The 21,481-nt window shown below is 38.4% G+C and overlaps 1 protein-coding gene across 1 annotated transcript in view; it reads right to left on the bottom strand.

The window, feature by feature from the left end:
* Window positions 1–21,260, bottom strand: part of PGM2 (phosphoglucomutase 2) — a 36,652-nt gene extending 15,392 nt beyond the window's left edge. The window contains exons 1-11 of the mRNA XM_043973443.1: window positions 21,076–21,260; window positions 17,560–17,727; window positions 13,282–13,388; window positions 9,025–9,109; window positions 7,171–7,254; window positions 6,871–7,064; window positions 5,257–5,446; window positions 4,331–4,428; window positions 3,412–3,592; window positions 3,231–3,324; window positions 1,295–1,424 (exon numbers count right to left, since the gene is read on the bottom strand). Coding sequence (XP_043829378.1) covers window positions 1,295–1,424; window positions 3,231–3,324; window positions 3,412–3,592; window positions 4,331–4,428; window positions 5,257–5,446; window positions 6,871–7,064; window positions 7,171–7,254; window positions 9,025–9,109; window positions 13,282–13,388; window positions 17,560–17,727; window positions 21,076–21,198 — 1,454 coding nt within the window. The 5' untranslated portion in view covers window positions 21,199–21,260. The remainder of the gene's footprint in view (window positions 1–1,294; window positions 1,425–3,230; window positions 3,325–3,411; window positions 3,593–4,330; window positions 4,429–5,256; window positions 5,447–6,870; window positions 7,065–7,170; window positions 7,255–9,024; window positions 9,110–13,281; window positions 13,389–17,559; window positions 17,728–21,075) is intronic.
* Between the last annotated feature and the right edge of the window lie 221 nt (window positions 21,261–21,481).

Here is a 21,481-nt window from a genome sequence, read left to right as displayed (position 1 = left end):
ATGCTAGATGGAGGATTTTATATTTGATCCTAGAGGTAATAGGGAGCCGCTGGTGTTTATTGAACTGGGAATGTGTGTGGCATGATCACAGCTGTGCATCAGGAAGATGGATTTGTAATGTGCTAAGGCTGGAAGTGGAGGAGAGGTCAGACTGGGAAAAGCTTTAAATGCCAAACTGAGGAGACTACATTTGATGCAAGAGGTAATAGGAAGCTAAAAAGGGGTGACATGGTTAGTTCTGCAATTGAGGAAAATCCCTTTGGTGGCTGTGTGGAGGATGAAGCAGGCAGGTCAATTAGGAAGTTACTGCAATACTTTGGGTGAGAGATGATGAAGGCTTGAACTAGGGTACTAGCCATGTAAATAGAGAGAAGAAAATGTATGCAAGAGATAAAGGGAAGATTTGGAAACTCATCATACACGTAGGGGTAAAAGAGACTAAGAAGTTGAGGATGACCAAAGTTTTGAACCTTGGTGACTGGATGATGGTGCCCTCGACATTAAATAGAAAACTGTATGAAAGGGGTGGGTTTTGGGGAAAAGATAACAAGGTTTGTTTTGGGTGTGTTGAGTTTGAGATGCCCTTAGGAATTACAGTTTGAAACATCCAATAGGAAGCTGGTAATGAAGGCCTGAAGCTTTTAAGTCTAGAAGTCATATGTATAGGGATGGTAATTAAAGCCAGGGGAATTAATGAAGTTAGCACATGAGTATAGAGCAAAAGAAACAAGAAGGCTCAGGATTGGCCGCCTTCTAGTCCATCCTACACACTGTTTGCTGTGCAATTTTAAGAGAGTGCTTTTGCTCAAGTTAACCCCTCCCCGTTTGAAAATCCTTCCTGGTTCCCTAATACCTCTGCCCACCAAACAATGCCCAAGCTCTCTGGCTCTCCCTACTCCCAAGGCCTAGAATGCCTTCAATAAGTCCCACCTTTTCTTTAAGCCTTTTGTTATTCTGGTTGCTGAAGGCTAGCTTCTTCCAGCTTCTCCCCCCATACACACACACACACACACACACACACACACACACACACACACACTTGTCCTCCACTGAATTACCATAGCACTTTATGTCGCACATTCACATTTGACCTCAATTATAATTATTTTTGTACCTCTTACTTTCCTTACGGGGCTATAAGCTTTATAAAGACAGAGTCTATGTCTTATACTTCATTGTGTGCCCTGTAGCACCTAGTACATTGACTTGCATACATGCATTCGAGAAATATTGATTTGCTATAATCACAACCCCCTTTTACGTTATAATTACCAAAAAATCGGCAAAAACTTACTCAACATAGATGGCTTTTAGTTGCTGTGCCAAAGACAAATTCTTAGTTGCCAGAAAACTAGCCAATTCTGCAATTATAACAGCAGCGCTGACACCATCTTTGTCCAGAACAAAAGGACAGCACATATATCCTACAGAAAACATACATATCAACATATCAGAATGGATTCCCCTACAATTTACACTATTGTGTACTGTACGCATAAAAGAAGTAGGAACTGCAGAACACTCATGTTATTTACTCAACACAGAACATCTTTGATCCATCTATGCAACGTCTTATGCATACTTTACAAGTATGAGGTCCTCTCTAGGAGGCTGTCCCCTCTCACTCCAGTCTACTATCATATGGTCTCTTTGCTATAGCACCTATTACCATTTTTACTTGCTGTGGCTTTAATTACAAGGCAGTAACCTTGTACTATTTCTTAGCTATTATGTGTGTGTGTGTGTGTGTGTGTGTGCCTTGACTCCCCCCCTCCCAAAATTGTATGCTCCTAGACATTGGGAGCAATGTCTTTTATTTCATTTGTAGTTTTTTGTTATTTTCAGTCATGTCCAACTCTTTGTGATCCCATCTGGGGATTTCTTGGCAGATACTGGAGTGGTTTGCTATTTCCTTCTCCACATTTTTTTTTTTTTTAGGCAATGGGGGTTAAGTGACTTGCCCACGGTCACACAGCTAGTAAGTGTCAAGTGTCTGAGGCCGGATTTGAACTCAGGTACTCCTGAATCCAGGGTCGGTGCTTTAACCACTGCGCCATCTAGCTGCCCCCACATTTTTTACAGATGAGAAAACTGAGGCAAACAGGGTCAAGTAACTTGCACAGGGTCACACAGCTAATAAGTGTCTGTGGTCAGATTTGAACACAGGTCTTTCTGACTCTAGGCCTGATGCTTTATCCCCTATGCCACCTAGCTAGAGCAATGTTGTTCATTTTATATTTATTTACCGAATATCTAACAGTCAAGTACAAAGGGTGTTTAAGAAATAAAATTGTGGAATTAAAATTTCTGAAGATAACATTTAAAACTTTAAAACCTTGTAGACATTTTTCTCAAATTTGTTAACAAAATATTAGAATTAGGTATCCTATGTTATGAATAACTTATAATGACTACCAAGAGACTGAAATGTTCCTAGCACAAAAATACAAAATGTAATCTTTGGTAATTATAACCTTCACTCTATTAATTTACATTGCTATGACAATTTTTCTCAAATTTTTTATCTGATAAGCTCATGAGGACTTCCCTAATGTTCCATAATACTTTGAGAGCATGGATTAATTCCCTGTCATTGCAAATATTGCTAAAGTTGCAGTGCCCAGTACAATATTTTGGGGAGGAATGGGTCAAATTTAGGTATGACTCAGCAGCTACCAAAGAGAGAGAACATTATTTTCCCAGAAGCAAGTTTCTACAAACTTGCCTTTCAAAAACTACCTAAGAGCCTTTTGGAAGCACACATATAGAAGCTGTTAAATGTTTTTCATCATTTGAAAAGAGAGGCAAGCATGAAACCTAATCATGATTCCTATTTTAGCCAATTTAATTTCTCATATGATAGTTCAGTGCTTTTAATTGGGGGAAAAAAAATCTGGATACTATTTTTGTCCACTAAAAAATCACTTTTTTTTTCTTTTTTGGGCAGGGCAAAGAGGGTTAAGTGACTTGCCCAGGGTTACACAGCTAGTAAGTGTCAAGTATCTGAGGTTGGATTTGAACTCAGGTCCTCCTGAATCCAGGGCCAATGCTCTATCCACTGCGGCACCTAGCTGCCACCCAAAAGAACCACTTCTTTAAAAAGTGTATTGACTTCTCCCATCACATCTGATTTGAATAAAGAACTTATTTCTTTCCAGATTCAAAATATCTTATTTTTAATCAACTGAAGTTTTATGATAGATTAAATTATGCTAATTATTACTTCTTACCTATAGCTTCTTCAAATGCAAATAGAACAGTTTTCCCCTGGTCTATCAGTTGTTTGGCTCGATTTCCCATCCACTTAAAGCCAGTTAATGTTTCCTAATGGGGCAAAAGGTAAAAGAAAAATATCTTAATGTCTTCTACTGAGCAATGAAAATAAAGAGCAGAGTTGTACAAACATATTACCTCAAAATGAAAACCTTCCTTTAAGGCAATGGCCCTCAGGATCTTGGAAGAAACTGTGCTGGATAACATGTACAGGTCTTTAAGAGCATTGCGATCTTGATTCTTTTCCTTCCAACTGGTAAAGAGCCACCAACCTAAAAGAGCCCCCGTCTCATTTCCAGAAAACACTTTCCATTCACCACTGAGGGGAAAAAATGACACATCTATCATTAGAGCAATCTTGAAAAAGGACACTGAAAATAATGAGGGAAAAAAACAACCCATGAGGGAAACCCAAGTCCTTAATCTCAAAGTTGGGATTGCTAAATAAATTTCATTTTCTGATTGAAAGTGACTTGAGTACTCTTTCTATCAAAAAATATTTACCTGGGAGCAGCTAGGTTGCACAGTGGATAAAGCACCGGCCCTGGATTCAGGAGTACCTGAGTTCAAATCCGGCCTCAGACACTTGACACTAGCTGTGTGACCCTGGGCAAGTCACTTAACCCTCCAGTGCCCCGCAAAAAAAAAAAATATATATATATATATATATATATACACCTGTATTGCTAGCCTATGGATATAACATAAATTATGTACTTGTAAATATAAAGATAGCTATATAAGTGAAAATGTATTATAAAATGCCAAACAAAAGTACATGAGAACGAATATTAAATTCGTAAAGTTTAACTTTAAATCCTCATACTTCTGTATTTTGCTATGTGCTAGAGAAATAGAAGGAAATACTTTAAAATTATTTCTATCCCGTTTGCAAATTAATCAAAAAATAATTAAAATAAGCTACCAAAAACATGAGATGAAGCCTATATTCATCTTGCAGTTTCACAAATAATAGTTCCCAAAAGACAATATTATAAATTTGCATATTAAAAATATATCTGGAAAAAACCCAACAACTTAAAGCTGTTAAACTTACCTTTCTTGCTTTTCTGCTACTGCAAGTCTATCAGCATCTGGATCATTTGCTAAAATAATTTTAGCCTGTGTTTTTTCAGCCAAAGCAAATGATAATGTCTGCAAAAGAGTTAGAAGAAAACAATTACTTTAATCAAGAAAAAATTAATAGTCAAAAAAAATCTCAATTCTTTTTTGAAATGAAAAAAATTCCAAATCTATTGTGATTTCTAGAGATTACTACAGGTAATCATTGTACATGATGTTCTTTAATGAAGGGAGGCCACCAGCCATAGCAGAATTAGAGGCACAATTAAAGCCATCCTGTATTAATTCACTAGAGCCATCTTAGTAACAAATATGTAATAGCATTAGTACTTCTACACTATCTAGATTAGGTACATAGTAAACAGATTATATGAATTTCCTACTTAGTCTAACTTTGAAAAAGGTTTCAAGTGCCAGCCACAACATAAAGATAGACCTCAATAATCCCATAGTGATGCAAACTACAGAATATCTCATTTTTGTTCCTAGTTCTTTCTGACATAAAGGCAATGTGGGGCATGACATTGAAACAGCATAGCATTCTCAGTCAAAACTGAAATATATATTCAATTTGAAGGATCCTTTGGAAAATCAATAACTAGCTTATGTTAAAACAAAGTCTTTGATGATAAAAGGAAATTTCTATTTTATTGAAAGGCCAGCACCACTGACTGCTAGAAAACCTTATTTTATTTGTTATTAACTGCTCTGAACACACTAAATAATTTGTTTAAAAAAATTTTTTGGAGGCAATCAGGGTTAAGTTGCCATGGGTCACACAGCTAATAAGTGTTTGAGGTCTAATTTGAATTCAGGTCCTCCTGGCTCCATGTCTGGTGCTCTATCCACTCCTCCATTTAGCTACCCCTAAATAGAGTTTTTTAAATCAGAAAAAGTTACCAAGACACCTTTACCCTCTTCAGGATTTGGGTATTTTACTGTTGGAAACTCTGGGTCAGGAACTTTCTGTTCAGGAACAGCATCAGGAGGAACAAAGTCAAATGCCTTGAAAGCAGATTGTACAAAATCATGGCCCACTCCATGAACAGAAGTATGGACAAATTTCAATGTTGATGATTTGTTGACATTTCTGAAATTAAAGATGATATTTTAACTCAAATATTAATGTTATTAAAAATGGGAATGTCTGGACACCAATGAGGTAAGATTCTTAAAAAAGCTAAGAAATAACCACATTGGTTGTCCACATATAATCTCTATCAGATTGCTTGCTATCTTGGGGAAGGGGGAGGGAAAGGATGGAGGGAGAAAAATTTGGAACTCAAAATCTTATAAAAATCAATATTGAGGGGGCAGCTAGGTGGTGCAGTGGATAGAGCACTGGTCCTGGATTCAGAAGGACCTGAGTTCAAATCTGGTCTTATACTAGCTGTGACACATACTAGCTGTATGACCCTGGGCAAGTCACTTAACCCTCACTGCCCCACCCCCCCCAAAAATAATCAATATTGAAAACTATCCTTAAATGTAACTGGAAAAAAATACTAGTAAGGGAAAAAATAACCACATTGCATATAATTCTTTTTTCTTTCTTTCTTTTTTTTTTGGTGAGGCAATTGGGGTTAAGAGACTTGCCCAGGGTCACACAGCTAGTAAATATCAAGTGTCTGAAGCTGGATTTGAACTCAGGTCCTTCTGAATCCAGGGCCAGTGCTCTATCCACTGCACCACCTAGCTGCCCCCAAAAAATGCTTTTTTAAAATAAAAAATTTTAATTCAGTTAAGATCTACAAAAGCCTGATTTTCCTATAAAGCTTTTAAAGATTGCAATCAATTTACTCTACTTCAAAATATGAAACTGACATTTTGAAAGTTAGCAAAAATGGAATACAGAGCTGTTGAACCAATATAACCAATCATAAACAATGAGCATTTTCTGAAAATCGGTGGATTTTTACATGGAGGAAATAAAAGTCCAGAGATGTCAAGTGACTCATTTTAGGTGACCCGTCCAGCCAGGTAATCTGGCTCCAAACCCAGCATATTTCCACTATCCTACATTAGGTTTAGTATTGGTTTAGTGTATAAAATACTGCCAATAAAGATACTTTTTTTTTTTTTGTAAAGCAATGAGGGTTAAATGACTTGCCCAGGGTTACATAGCTAGTAAGTGACAAGTATCTGAATCCACATTTGAACTCAGGTCCTCCTGAATCCAGGGCCAGTGCTTTATCCACTGCGCCACCTAGCTGCCCCCACAAGATACTTTTTTTTTTTTTGTGGGGCAGACTTGCCCAGGGTCACACAGCTAGTAAGTGTGTCAAGTGTCTGAGGCCGGATTTGAACTCAGGTCCTCCTGAATCCAGGGCCAGTGCTTTATCCACTGCGCCACCTAGCTGCCCCCCAAGATACTTTTTAATCACAGAATTTTCTCTGTACCTAGCACAATGAATTTCAAATATTCCCTTTTTGTTTGTTGAATGAATGGCTGAATAAATTAAACTACATCTCAAGTAAGGTTTTATTTGGCTAAAACAAATAGGACTTATTTACCTGTGAAAACAATATTTCTTTAATTCTTCAAAATAATCTTTATTGATTGTAGAGTATGGATCATGAAGAAGTGGATTGTTATTAATTATACTGTCATCCCATGCTTTAGTCCATGGTTCCTGATTTTCTTCAATAGCTTGAGAAATTCCTTTGTCATGAGGAGAAATGATCTGAGCTCCATTATCCCAATAGACCTAAAGAATTTAATAAACACAAGAATCAGCAAAAGATTTTCACTGATGCACACAAGCCTAGTGTTTAAGCTCTATTTGAAATATAAGAGAAGGAATATAAAAATACCTTGTAACCATTATCCTGCTTTGGATTATGGGAGGCTGTGACCATGATTCCTGCACAAAGATTCAGATGTGAGACGGCATAGGGCTGTAAGAATATTAGAAGATAATGAACATTTATGGATAGATTTTTATAGGTCATTTGTACTCATTAGTAATCTATTAAAATTAATGACAACTAACTACAAATAAATAAGATAACATGCCATTTAACTTCTAGATGCCAGAAGCAAGAAGTGTAGACCATTAATTAGACTTAGAAATGACTAGAAAGCATTGGATGCTTAAGTTAAAAGTGTGACCAAAGCATTCTTTTCCAGGTGCTATCTTTTTGATGAAGAGTCTTTCCAAATTAAGCTAGGCTGATTCTTAGACAACAGATAGTCTGTCACCTGGTCAATTCCTGAAATCCTTCTAGCTCAATGAAACCTACAAGAGCTTGATCAGTACTGACATAGCCTTTAAAAAACCAGATTCACCTCCATTTCACAAGAAGGCAACAGATGGAGGACTTTGTTAGAAGTTGTCCCAATTCTATGAAGCCTCCCATCTCCCCCTACTCGCTTATGGTTGTGAACTCAAAAGTGGTATATAAGTATAGGTTATTATTTAATCATAATAGTTTCTCCAACATTTAGCATAGTCCTATTAACAAAGTATGTGTTTAATAAAAGTTTATTAAATTCAACTGACTTTCTACAGAGTAGAAAAATGAACATTTTATTTTTATTCTACTACAATGCAAAATATCCACTAGCATCCAGATATTATCAAAATATTTTTTCATCAAATAATATTCAGATCTCTTTAATCAAATAAAAAAACTCAAGCTAAATGATTTGCCATCTAGTGGTCTACATGATTACTTCCACAGCTTCTTATCAATATAATAAGTTATATAAAAACAAATCAGTTAAAATAACTTTTCTGTCTTTATGATACAGCTCACAATTCTATTTGATGCAAGTAGCAGTATGTAAATCATGCTGTCATTATAAGTCTTAAAAACATATTAACATAAAAAATCTACATTCTCAAAGGTCTGTCAACTAGTGAGCAATAGCAGTCTCCACCGCAGCTTTTCTTAACATATACTCATTTAAAGGACTTAATGAATGTTCTACTAAATCATACCAAATGTAGTTTTCTTTATTTCTTAAAATGAGACATCCCCCATTAGCAAAAATGAAATAACAATTAGGTTAAATAATAAGATAGTTTGAATACATTTCAGTCATAAATAATAGCCCACCTAGTTAGTAAATGAATGGTGAATCATTGATAATTATACAGTTGGAAAATTTCCAGAGAGGAAAATGTGGATATTAGATGAAAATACTTTTCAATGTAGAAATCTCTTAAGTGTGTATAGAGTAACACCAAAACCAACTTATTTATTTATTTATTTATATGTTTGTTTGTTTTTGTGTGGCAGTGAGGGTAAAGTGACTTGCCCAAGGTCACACAGACAGTAAGTGTCAAGTGTCCGAGGCCAAATTTGAACTCAGGTCCACCTGAATCCAGAGCCAGTGCTTTATTCACTTGTGCCACCTAATTGCCCCCCCCAAACAATTTTTAAAATAAATTTAACTACTCAAGAAGAATGCAAGCAGAAAGAACACAGCATTACTCCTTTTTAAAAATATTAAGCAAATTACTTATAATGGTTCAAGAATATGCAGAAGTCAAATTGGATAGGCGAAATGATTTAATACACAACTACTTACTATAATGTACCATCCAATAAAATGCAAGAAATCCTTTCTTGTTTTTTCTATAAGCTCTATCTAATCTTTTCTCCTTTTTGTGACAGGAATTTTTTACAAAAGGGGTAGGATGGGGTGGCATAGGTACTTACCACAAAGGGAGTTGGTGTTATATTAGAAAAGAGATACACAGGAATTCCCTGACTGATAAAAGCTGTTGCAGCTAGCTGTGCAAACCTGGAAATACAGAATTATATAAGAAAATTAGGATTTTTTTTTTGTTTATAAAGATATCAGAAACCTTGGAGACACATACACACACACTATCATTATATATTATTATCAACCCCAAATTGTTTTATTCACTGAAAAAAGCAAGAAAGAAAAAAACACATGTAATCCTTTTTATACCTAGTAGAGTGAGCAACACAGAGCTGAAAGGGACCTTACAGATCATTTAGTCCAGCTCTCTTGTTCTACAGATAACAAAAATGAGTCCTAGAGAGGTAGTGACTCAGCCAAGGTCACAGAGCTGGTTGTTGATGAGACTAGAATCCAGGTCTAATAAACAATTCGGTGAACTTTATGCTGTGGTGCATCTGGAATCACAGTAGATAGAAGCTCCATTGTCTGTGACATTTGGGACTGCATGCTAAGAGTGAACACTACTTCTGATATGTAAGTCAAGTATTTCACACAGTCCTAAACTGTTTCTAGGTACTGAATTTTCATAAGATCATAGACTTCAAGCTATTATTTGGAATAGTGAACCTTTTTAAATTATCCATAATGTAATGGTATGGAATCAACCAATCAATAACTATTTATTAAATGTCTACTATGTGCCAGGCACTAAATCAGGTGCTGGGGATGTAAGTCCAAAGAATGAAATGATGGTGCCTGAGCTGCATCTTAAAGGAAGAGAAGTTATCTAGGAAATGGAGGTGAGAGGAAGACTGTTTTCCAGACATGAGGGACAAGCAGGGCAAAGGCACAGAGGTGAGGGTAGTTTGGGTAGGACTTTAAAAGCAAAACAGAAGAGTTTAGGAGAGCAAATGAGAGATAGCAGAAAAGACATTTAAGGACAGACGAATAGAGTGAGACACACTCGCCTTATGGGATTAAGAAGAGGATAAATACCAGCAAAGCAGAAAATTAGCAGTTAGAGCAAGAATGGCCCCTCTGAAGCCAAAGGAAAAGAAACTATCCAGTAGCAATTGAGTGGACAATATTGTCAAATACTGTAGAGTATTTGATAAGCAAAGATAAGGAATAAAAAAAAAAGAACTAAAAATTGTCATCCAGTGTGGTAAGTAGATGATTATGGTGACATTAGAAGGAGCAGCATTGAGTGATGAGAGAATAGAAAACAAATTATAGAGTTGGGGCAAGTGTATGAAAATAGAAGGCCTAGGTGTAGATATTTTTAAAAAGTTTAACAGCTGGGGCAGCTAGGTGGCGCAGTGGATAAAGCACTGGCCCTGGATTCAGGAGGACCTGAGTTTGAATTCAGCCTCAGACACTTAACACTAGCTGTGTGACCCTGGGCAAGTCACTTAACCCCAATTGTCTCACCAAAAAAAAAAAAAAAAAGAATAGGTTGAAATCTAATAAAAAGTTTAATAGCCCAGGGAAGGAAGTGATCTTGGGGGGAGGGAGGGGAGATTATCTTCATTTACATGGCAAACTCCTTGAGAATAAGGACCTAGTCTTGAATATTTTTGTTTTTCCTACAATATTTAACACAACACTGGGCACACTGCTGATTTCTAATAAATTCTTTAAGACTTACAAGATCAGGGCAGCTAGGTGGCACAATGGATAGAGCACTGGCTGTGAAGTCAGGAGGACCTGAGTTCAAATCCAGCCTCAGACACTTAACACTTACTAGCTATGTGACCCTGGGCAAGTCACTTAACCCCAATTGCCTCACCAAAAAAAAAAAAAAAAAGACTTACAAGATCGGTTTGACTGTAGGTGAATAAATGATCTACATAAAAAGAATTAGATTATGACCCACACTTTACATTACATTTATCAGAGAGTTAAAATGATTCATTAAAAGAGCACTATATAGTGTTAAAATGGGAAAAGATGTCTGGAAGACAGAGGTATTGGTAGAGAACCAAAATGAAGAATAAACATAAACTGGGTGTGATTTAAACCCATACTTCAATAGATAACATTCATATATTTTAACGTCATGATATTGTGTATCTAAAAGCATCTTTGGACAGCTATGGGGCTTCTTGGCAAAGGAAACACTGAACTCATCCAAGTAAACCATAAGCATACACACAAATGTGATTCAATATATTCTTTTTTCTTTCTTTCTTTTTTTCTCTTTCTTTCTTTCTTTCTTTCTTTTTGGTGAGGCAACTGGGATTAAGTGACTTGCCCAGGGTCACATAGCTAGTAAGTGTTAAGTGTCTGAGGCTGGATTTGAACTCAGTACCTCCTGAATCCAGGGCCAGTGCTCTATCCACTGTGCCACCTAGTTGCCCCTTGATTCGATATATTCTTCACAAGTGCAGAATAGTATTCTCTGGATATTTAAAAATGCCGAGAAAAAAAAAAGTATGCTTTCATTAAGGAGAACTTCTTTCATTAGAGATGGAAACTATTCAGAACCACCTGGGCAGATCCCATCCCCCTTGATCTAAATATTCAATTCAATTCAATAAAACTTTACTAGGTATCCACTGTGTGGAAGGCATAATACAGTCAAAAATGAAAAATCAGCTCCACTCTCAGAGAACTTACATTCTACTGGGGGATACATGTAACCAAGAAAACAAATAGAAAATAATTTGAAGAGAGAGCTTTAACTAGGGGAACAAAGAAAGACTTTCCACAGGAATTGGTACCTAAGTTAAATTTTGAAAGAAGCTCAGGGTTCCAAGAGTTAAAAGGGAGAAGAGGGGGCAGCTAGGTGGCACAGTCGATAAAGCACCAGCCCTGGATTCAGGAGGATCTGAGTTCAAATCTGGATCAGACACTTGACACTTACTAGCTATGTGACCCTGGGCAAATCACTTAACCCTCACTGCCCCGCAAAAAACAAACAAACAAACAATAAAAGGGAGAAGAGCATGCACTCTAGATATGGGGAACAGTCTATGCAGAGCCCCAGATGGTCTCACTTATTAAAAAATATGGTGCAGGGGCAGCTAGGTGGCGCAGTGGATAGAGCACCAGCCCTGGAGTCAGGAGGACCTGAGTTCAAATTTGACCTCAGACACCTAACACTTACTAGCTGTGTGACCTTAGGCAAGTCACTTAACCCCAACTGCCTCTCTAAAATAAAAATATATGGTGCAAAAGTTTAGAACATATGCCAGTTTAGTGTTTCTATTCTCCCTAAATGCTATACACAAGTCTACATCATTGTTTGCTTTTTTTTTTTTTGGTCTATGCCAATGATTTCACAGTGCCTTTGCGATCAGCTCCCTGTTGAGGAAGCTCCAAGGTGGTTCAGTGGATAAAGCACCGGCCTTGGATTCAGGAGGACCTGAAGTTCAAATCTGACCTCAGACACTTGACACTTACTGTGTGACTCTGGGCAAGTCACTTCACCCTCATTGCCCTGCTCCGCCCCCCCCTCCCCCACCCAAAAAAAACCCTGTTGAGGAAGCTCCCTCCCTATCAATGCAATGGTCTGAAAAGAACTGCTTGGGATAATAGAGTTAAGCTACACAGCCAGTATATGGCAGAGAGGGGATTACAAACCCAAATGATCCTGATTCTGAGGCCTGAGCTCCAGCCACTGCCTCTCACACTGTCTTTAAATTAGAAGTTACTAATAGAGAACTAGATCTATGCATTTCTCTTTTCACAATGCCTTGCATTGTTTACACAGTTTAAAATTTGCAAATGTTTTTGATGATCTTAGCTATTACTTTCTTACAGTGTAAAATGCTCATGTTAATACCCAGTCAGAAAACCTAATTTCTCAATCAAGGGAAAGTGCTGGGAAAGGAATAGAAGGCTCTGATTTATAACAGTATAAAAGAAAACTCTGTATGAGAATGTCATGGGTGTTGGGGTTGTTATGTCCTATACTATATGAGGATTCGAGCTAACAATTAGTTGAAAGAACAGAGTCTTGTAGAAGGAAGATAAAAAGAAAGGAAAAAGAAAAAAAAAGGAACATGGTTGTCACTGAAAATTTACACAATTAGGAATTTTATTAAGTTCTTATTAATTTTCTTAAATTCTATTTCTTCCATCCAAGCTAAAAAGTAGAATTTACAAAATTTCCAAAGAGAAAATTCCAACTATATTGGAAGCTGAAAACCAGCTGAAAACTAGGGAAATGTATCTAAATAACTGAAGTACTGGATTGATAGTAAGAAGAACATAAAACATATTAAAACATCAAAAAAAAATCTAAAAATTAATCAAAATACCTTTTGCTGCTACCTCCAGTGGATGAGTGAGCTCGAGCATCAAAGCTAATCACCACACCTCTTTTCTTTAGATCACTGAAGGTTTTTTCCAAATATCTGCACAATCCCTAAAAATACAAAATTAATCCTTATTAAAATTAAACTTATATTAGCTTTCAAATTAAACTTTTAAACATTTAACACATCAGGCAAAAATGATTAATTTTTTCTCTTTCTTCTTAAAAACATCAGAGCGCCGCAAAAAAGAAATCATTGATAACAAAATAATTTCAGAACACATCATACCTATGTGACTGTCATTTTTCTGAAATGTAAATGAAATGCAAAAGCCCATTGGAAAAATGAACTCTGAATTGAGTAAGTTTAATGATTGGCTACAATAAAAGAAAATCTAGAAAACTGGATAATAAATTTCATCTAATTACATATTGCTTGAATTAAACTGACAATAAGAACAGCCAAGGTATCTTAGAAAAGAGCCCTTACATCTTAGTTTAAAGGTTATAAAGGGGATGGAGCATCAGCCCTGGAGTCAGGAATACCTGGGTTCAAATCCGGCCTCAGACACTTAACACTTACTAGCTGTGTGACCCTGGGCAAGTCACTTAACAAAAAAAAAGTTATAAAGGAAGGCTTTTAAATGCTATGCTGACTTGATATTGACACTTTGCCATATCTAGGCAGGCATTTTTTTTTTCTTCTTGATATTCAAGATCATATTTGAAATGTCAAAGAGGATACAGAAAATATTAGGGGCTCATATTTTATTTGTTTTTCTGGAGAGCACCCAGATACCCATTATAGTAATGGCAACTAGTAAGATCCTGCATTGTGGCAATGAGCTGCAATCCCCAACACTTCTTAGTTCTGAAATATCTTCAGAACAAAGTCTAGGCTAGGGAGACTTTATGGAGTCTATAGCTAACAAACTCATTTCCTCAGGAAGGAAGGTGGGTAAAGTGGTCACCAAGTTCTTTACAAGGGCTTGATTGTAATTTGATTCTACAACATCAGGATGTGGGCAGAGACAAGAGGGAGGGGATCAGTTTCAGTCCAGAACCCCTTGGGATTGCCATGACTTAGTAAACTGTTTAACCAAAGGAGGTTTTAGGGGTTTTTTTGTTTTTCTTTTTTGTTCTGTGATTTTTTTATCAATCTACAAACCTTGTGGTGTTTCACTTTCTACTAATGCAGATCCACAATGTACCTTTAACTTATATTTAATCTTAAAGGGTTGCCTGAGATACTAAGATGTTAAGGGCCTTGGTTTAGACATGCCACATAGCTAATATATATCAAAGACAACCTAGGTTTTCCTAACTCTATAAACAGCTCTGTGTCCATTCTACTATGCTCTCAGAATTATTCTTACCTGTTATAGGGAAAACTGGTGGGGGTTTGGGCAGGGGTGATGGGGTTCTTAGGAATTCCTCTTTAAAGAATTATATTCTCTATCTGAATACAGATAGAAGTATATTTTGTTGTTAGTTCCTTTTTCTAAAGTATTTTTGACTATGTTTTGCACAACTGCACATGTATGAACTGATGACGAGTGAGATGAGCAGAACCAGAAGAACATTATACACAGTATCATCAACATTATGTGTTGATCAACTGTGATAGATTAAATTCTTTTCACCAATACAACAGTACAAGAAAATTCCAAAGGACTCATTATGGAAAAGGCTCTCCAAATCCAGGAAAATAAAAAAGAACTATGGAATATGGATGCTGATTGAACCATACTATTTCTTTTGTTTTTGGTGCTGTTGTTTTTCTTTCTTGAGGTTTTTTCTTTTTTGCTGATTCTTCTCTTATAACATGACTAATGCAGAAATATGTTTAATGTTATTATATGTGTGTGTGTGTATACATATATGTAGCCTATATCAGATTACTTGCTGTCTAGGGGAGGGAGGGAGAAAAATTTGAAATTGGCAATCTTATATAAACAAATGTTGAAAACTATCTCTACATGTAACTGGAAAATAATGAAATACTTTTATCAGGAAAAAAACAAACAAACCTGAAAAAAACCACAATGCACATGTATAACTTATATTGAATTGCTTGAATTCTTAAGGGGGAGATAGAGAGGGAGGAAGAGAATTTGTAACACAGAGTTTTAAAAATCTATGTTACAGTTTGTTTTTACATGTAAGGTAGGGAAAAATTCTAAATTAATTCATTTAAAAAATAAATTAGGGGGGCAGCTAGGTGGCGCAGTGGATAAAGCACCGGCCCTGGATTCAGGAGTACCTGAGTTCAAATCCGGCCTCAGACACTTGACACTTACTAGCTGTGTGACCCTGGGCAAGTCACTTAACCCCCATTGCGCCACCAAAAAAAATTTATTAATTAATTACACCCTTTTGCACACAAATACAATTAGAATAAAATAATATTTTATTTAGGCACTAGGGAAAAGAAACCAAGAGAGAAGTCCTTGGACTTCTTCTCATGGGGAGAAGGCATGGCACAGAGAAATGGTTCTCTGAGATACCTATCTCCTTTAGCAGGAGACAGGAAAATACTTTTATAGAGGACTGATGGTGGTCTGATGAGGTGATCATCTGACTGTGGAAAGTTCCCTTATTGGGGGAGGACCGCCCCCCACTGGTGGTTGCTGGGGAAAGTTGGGTGAGAGGCAGCTCTGATCTCTCAGATCAGGTGCTGCTTATCTCTTTAGGTGTGTCTGTCCTTTGGTTTAGCTTCTCAAGAAGGTTCCTTGATTTCTCCCAGAAAACTTCTGAGGTATCCCAGCTCCATAACATTACCCACAGGTAAACCTGGCCTAAGAGAACAGAGTTCCACAGTATCAATGGATTAGAAAGGGACTTTTGGAGATTTTATCCCCTTAAAAACTTATATCCCTATGGGTTTGGGGAGCTTTTTAGCAGTCTGGTATGGTGTTGTAAACCAATTATGTCCCCACAGTAACCAAAAGGCTAGCTCTGAAAGTGGGATAAACTCAGAAATTTTTGCTCATCACTGAAACATATACATCAGAAGATTGTGCATCTACTTTTTTTTTTTAAGTGAGGCAATTGGGGTTAAGTGATTTGCCCAGGGTCACACAGCTAGTAAGTGTTAAGTGTCTGAGGCCAGATTTGAACTCAGGTACTCCTGACTCCAGGGCTGGTGCTTTATCCACTGCGCCACCTAGCTGCCCCTGCATCTACTTTTACTGTACCCATGTTACGAATTATAAAACCTGACTCCTTGTAAGCCAGACACAACCATCATTAGTCAATCTAGCTAATCTTTATTTCATTGCTATCAAAGTGATATTTGTGACAAGTAGAGCAGTTTTGAAAGTTAAATGGTGAATGTATTACTCTACTCTGTACATGGTAAAGACTTGCAGTTTCATGTATAATCCTCTCTGTTCTTCTATGTATATAGAAATACTACCTACCACTTTTACTTGTGTTTAAGTTTGGAATAGAAAACCAAATTATATTTGAGCAGAAACTTAAAAAGGCTTGAAATGACTCCTACTTTTGTGAAAGTTTCTATCTCAAGTTTTTTGGTACGGTGAATCAATTTAATAATTTTAATTCTTTCAGAGGAAAGAATAAACAAATGAAAACACATTAAAACAGCAGTATTTCTACTTCCATTTCAGAATGAAATGTAAGCAAATCAATTTCTTGGTTATTCTGACAACTTTCTGAAAAAGCTCAGATACTTTATCTGACTATTGTGAAAACAGAGAACCATAAAACTGTTCATCTAAAGAAGAGGTTTGTGAACCTTTTTTTAATACTTTAATAACTATTTCAATATAATTGGTTTCCTGGGGCAGCTAGGTAGTGCAGTGGATAAAGCACCAGCCCTGGATTCAGGAGGACCTGAGTTCAAATCCAGCCTCAGACACTTGATACTTACTAGCTGTGTGACCCTGGGCAAGTCACTTAACCCTCATTGCCCCGCCCAAAACAAAACAACACAAAAACCAAAAAATATATAATTGGTTTCCTTTGTAATGCTACATGTTTTATATTATATATTGAAAAACATTCTTCTAAGATGAGATCTATAGGTTTCACTAGACTGCCAAAGGCGTCCATTACACAACAAAGGTTCAGAACCCCTTTCTAAAAGGCAGAAAGAGATCTGAAACTTGGGTCACTGGTTATTAGTGTGATTCACTACACAGAGAAGAGGTTAGAAAATACACACGTAATTAGAGCAAATTAGTTCTGTCAAAATGAAAAAATATATATTGCGGCTACTGTTAACAGAAATCAAGACTTTTTTTTTTTAAATCAGTACCTGGGTAGTCTGAATAATGGTTAAGTCATTCATCTGTGCAATCCCTGGCCCCATCGCAGCTCGAAGGCCAGCCGTTCCAAACGCCATTCGGGAACCAAAACATTTCTGTAGTTCTTCTCTATTATTATCAGCAACCATTTTTTTCACCATTTCTAAAGTTTTAGGATTCTATAAAACATAATCATATTGCCATAATAGTCATGCGATTAGGAGAACAAGACATCTAAACTTTCAAATCACCAAAAAGTAACTGATCCACATGAAAATCCATAAACATATTTTCTTTTCTTTTCTTTTTCTTTCTTTCTTTCTTTTTTTTTGAGGGTGGAGAGAAAGGGGAAACAAGGCTAATGGGAGGGATTTGTTTTTCATACATGCATGTTTGTATGGGTCTTCTGTTTCCTCAATGAATGGAAAAGGGGAAGACGAAAAGAATTCTGAACTGAAAATAAAATTAAAATTGAACTGGGGGCAGTTAGGTGGCTCAGTGGATAGAGCATCGGCCCTGGATTCGGGAGGACCTGAGTTCAAATCCGACCTCAGACACTTGACACTTACTAGCTGTGTGACCCTGGGCAAGTCACTTAACCCTCATTGTCCTGCAAGAACAAAGAAAAAATTGAATTAAGAAAAAAAGAAGAGTATGGGAGACTCTGGGCAGGCTCTCCTTACTAAGCTTAGAGAGTTAAGTGAAGATCTCTACACCTTTGTAAACTTGACAATCTTCTATACCTTATTTTGTTGTAATTCTACTTTTTTTTGCTTTAGTTTCCTTGTAAAGTTCTTATATTCCAGCAGAATTTCCACTGAATTAAGATTGTATCTAAGTCCACATCAGGACCAGGAGTCTTCACGGAGAACCCGGGCATCCCAATAGTCCAGGCTAGGATATCAATACTAGTGACAGATACAGTTTTTGGAATTCAGTGGCAGTTATTTCTGGTGTTCCAGGGGCGTTGCTTTTTAACAGAGCTATATGGAAACTTCATGAAAAAGATTTAAGTGATCAATATGTAAGCTGAAATTATATTCTTTTAAAGTAAATCGGGGCAGCTAGGTGGTGTAGTGGATAGAGCACCAGCCCTGGATTCAGGGGGACCTGAGTTCAAATACGGCCTCAGGCACTTAACACTTACTAGCTGTGTGACCCTGGGCAAGTCACTTAAACCCAACTGCCCCACAAAAAAAAGTAAATAACAACATATTCAAAATGATGACGCTTAGATATCAAGAAAAAGATAAATTATGTTGTATCTATACTGTGCCTTATTCGGCAGTACATTTATAAGCAGGTATTAGAAGACTCCTATGGAATATAAATATAAAAACTCCATTAATTGAAGACTGAAGAACTCGGTTAGGTTCAGTTTTACTATCAATAACGTGAAATATGGTTCCAATAACAACAAAAAGGAGCTCTTTACATGATTCTATTTAACTGAAAAGAGAAATATCCTGGTACTTAGACAAACTTGAAGAATTAATATGACAACTCATTTTCTAAAATATTTGGAAAACCATGACTATCACTAATATTGTGCAATAGCTGGCCTTTTTTTGGTTTTGTTTTTGCGGGGCAATGGGGGTTAAGTGACTTGCCCAGGGTCAAGTGTCTGAGGCTGGATTGGAACTCAGGTCCTCCTGAATCCAGGGCCAGTGCTTTATCTACTGTGACACCTAGCTGTCCTAGCTGTCCTTTTAATTACAATAACCTATCATCTGTTACAAACACAAAGTGCCATTCATAATACATTGCAGAAGGGGCAGCTAGGTGGCATAGTGGATAAAGCACCCACCCTGGATTCAGGAGGACCTGAGTTCAAATCTGGCTTCAAACACTTGACACTAGCTGTGTGACCCTGAGCAAGTCACTTAACCCCATTGCCTGTGGATTGATAGATAGATAGAGATAGACAGACAGATACAATGTTGCAAATAGCACTGGATTTAAATCAAAAGACCTGGCTCCTATATTTATCACCTGTATTTTCTTGTGAACAAGTCACTTAACCTGTCTCAAGCCTCAGTTTCCTGATCTACAAAACAGGGTAACTACTTGTATTACCTAACTCATAGGGTTGTTGTGAGGATAGCACCTAAATAAAACAGAGGTGGCTGAGGATAGTAACGACTGTTACATTTTTTTATCTAGTCCTCTTCTGACACTGAAAGACTTGGAGTACAATGCTTTTCACACAGTAGGCACTTCATAAATTTAGTGCGGACCTGGATGAGACACAGTGCTGAAGTCGGGAAGACCCGAGTTCAAGCACATACCCATGGTGGACCGCCTTAGTGACCTCAGAAACTCTAAGACTCCAGAGCCCTGCCTCTCATTAGTTGTGGTCATAGTTCCCTTCCCTAATAAAACCACAAGACTAGTCCCTATCCCCGAGTGCTGGCTGGGGCACTGTCTGAGGACCGAGATGGTCGAGTTCAGTGGCTTATCACTGAAAGCCAGCTACTCATGTGTAGAAGGCCGTCTACCAAGTTAAGGATTATGATTACATGGGTGGTAGAAGGGACACGGCGATGAAATCATGGGGTTTTTTAACTACTGAAGCGTATGCATTTGGAGTCTGCGGGGTTCCTAACATTTCTGTGTCATGAACCCTCCTGATAGTCTGCTGAAGACGATGGGCCCCTCAGAATGCTTTTAACTGTATAGAATAAAATATATGGTATTACAAAAGAAAGCATTTCTATTGAAATAATAATTATTATTTTTTAATACAAGGACCTGGGTCCGAGAAACCCAGAGCTGGCTCCTCTTCCTTCGGTGGAAGCTTTCACCGGGCGCACAACTTCCTCGACTGCCCATCGGTGGACAAGGGCGTCCACGTGCGCCCACAGAAATGCACGGCTGGCCAGTTTAAGGTGGAACGAAACCTCCTTCGCCAACTAAACTTGGAGACCAAGGAGCCCGGCCCCCTCTTGCCGCAGCTGGGGAAACCGAGGTCCAGGGAAGAAAAAACGGCTGGCCTACGGCCACCCTGGAGGCAGCATCTGGCAGAGGAGTCTCTGGGTGTCCCCAGGCGACCCGGATGCTCAGTTCCGGGAGAGGTCACTGCCCAGGGTCAATGGACATATAGACATACACCCAGGAGAGCCGTAGGGGGTGGGGGTGTGTGCTGCCAAATCTCTCCCTACAATCCTTCCCCTCCGAGTCCGCACCGAACCCCAGGGGGCGGGGAAAGCTGAGCGGAGGCAGGAGGAAATGGAAAAAGGGGTGTTTCTTTCGAGGAGGCCACGGGAAAGGAAGAGGAGAGGGAGGAGGGAGAGGAAAAAAGGGAGGGAGGAGATGGGGAAGGGGAGAAGTGGAGGAGGAAGAGACAGAGTAGGGTAAGGGCGGGGGAGGGGAAGAAGGGGGAAGGGAGGAAAAAAAGGAGAGAGAGAGAGGGGAGAGATGGAGATGGAGAGGAGGAGGGAGGAAGCGGGGAGGAAGGGAAGGAGGGGGGAGAGGAAGGGAAGGAGGAGGGAGAGGAGACTGCGGCCCTTCCTCATCCCGACCCTCACCTTGTCCCACCGAAGCCACTGGGCGGCCGCCTGGTCCAGCCGCGAGTCCCCTCCCGGACCATCCCCCGCTGCCACCGACACCGCCGCCGCCGCGGCCGCAGCCACCGCCGTCCTAGTCGCCATCCTGTCCAGCTGTCTCCGAACCTGACTCTGACTGCGCTCCTCAGGCTCAGACTCCTTTACCTCCTCTCCCTGCTCCAAAGGAAGAGCTTGAACGAGCCTCCGATTGGTCGCGAGCCAGCGCCCAAGGCCCGCCCCCAGACCGGTACTGGTCTATCGCCCCGAGGCCCCGCCCCCGGGCCTTGACCCAGCCTCCATCAATCCACGGGGGACAATTCATTTCCTTAAAAATTTTTCTTCAATTAAGGAAGGTTTATTTTTCTCTCCCTCTGACGTCCTCCTATTA

This window comes from Dromiciops gliroides, chromosome 6 (genome assembly GCF_019393635.1).
Source record: "Dromiciops gliroides isolate mDroGli1 chromosome 6, mDroGli1.pri, whole genome shotgun sequence".
Lineage (NCBI taxonomy): Eukaryota > Metazoa > Chordata > Mammalia > Microbiotheria > Microbiotheriidae > Dromiciops > Dromiciops gliroides.
This window is presented reverse-complemented; position numbering and strand designations above follow the sequence as displayed.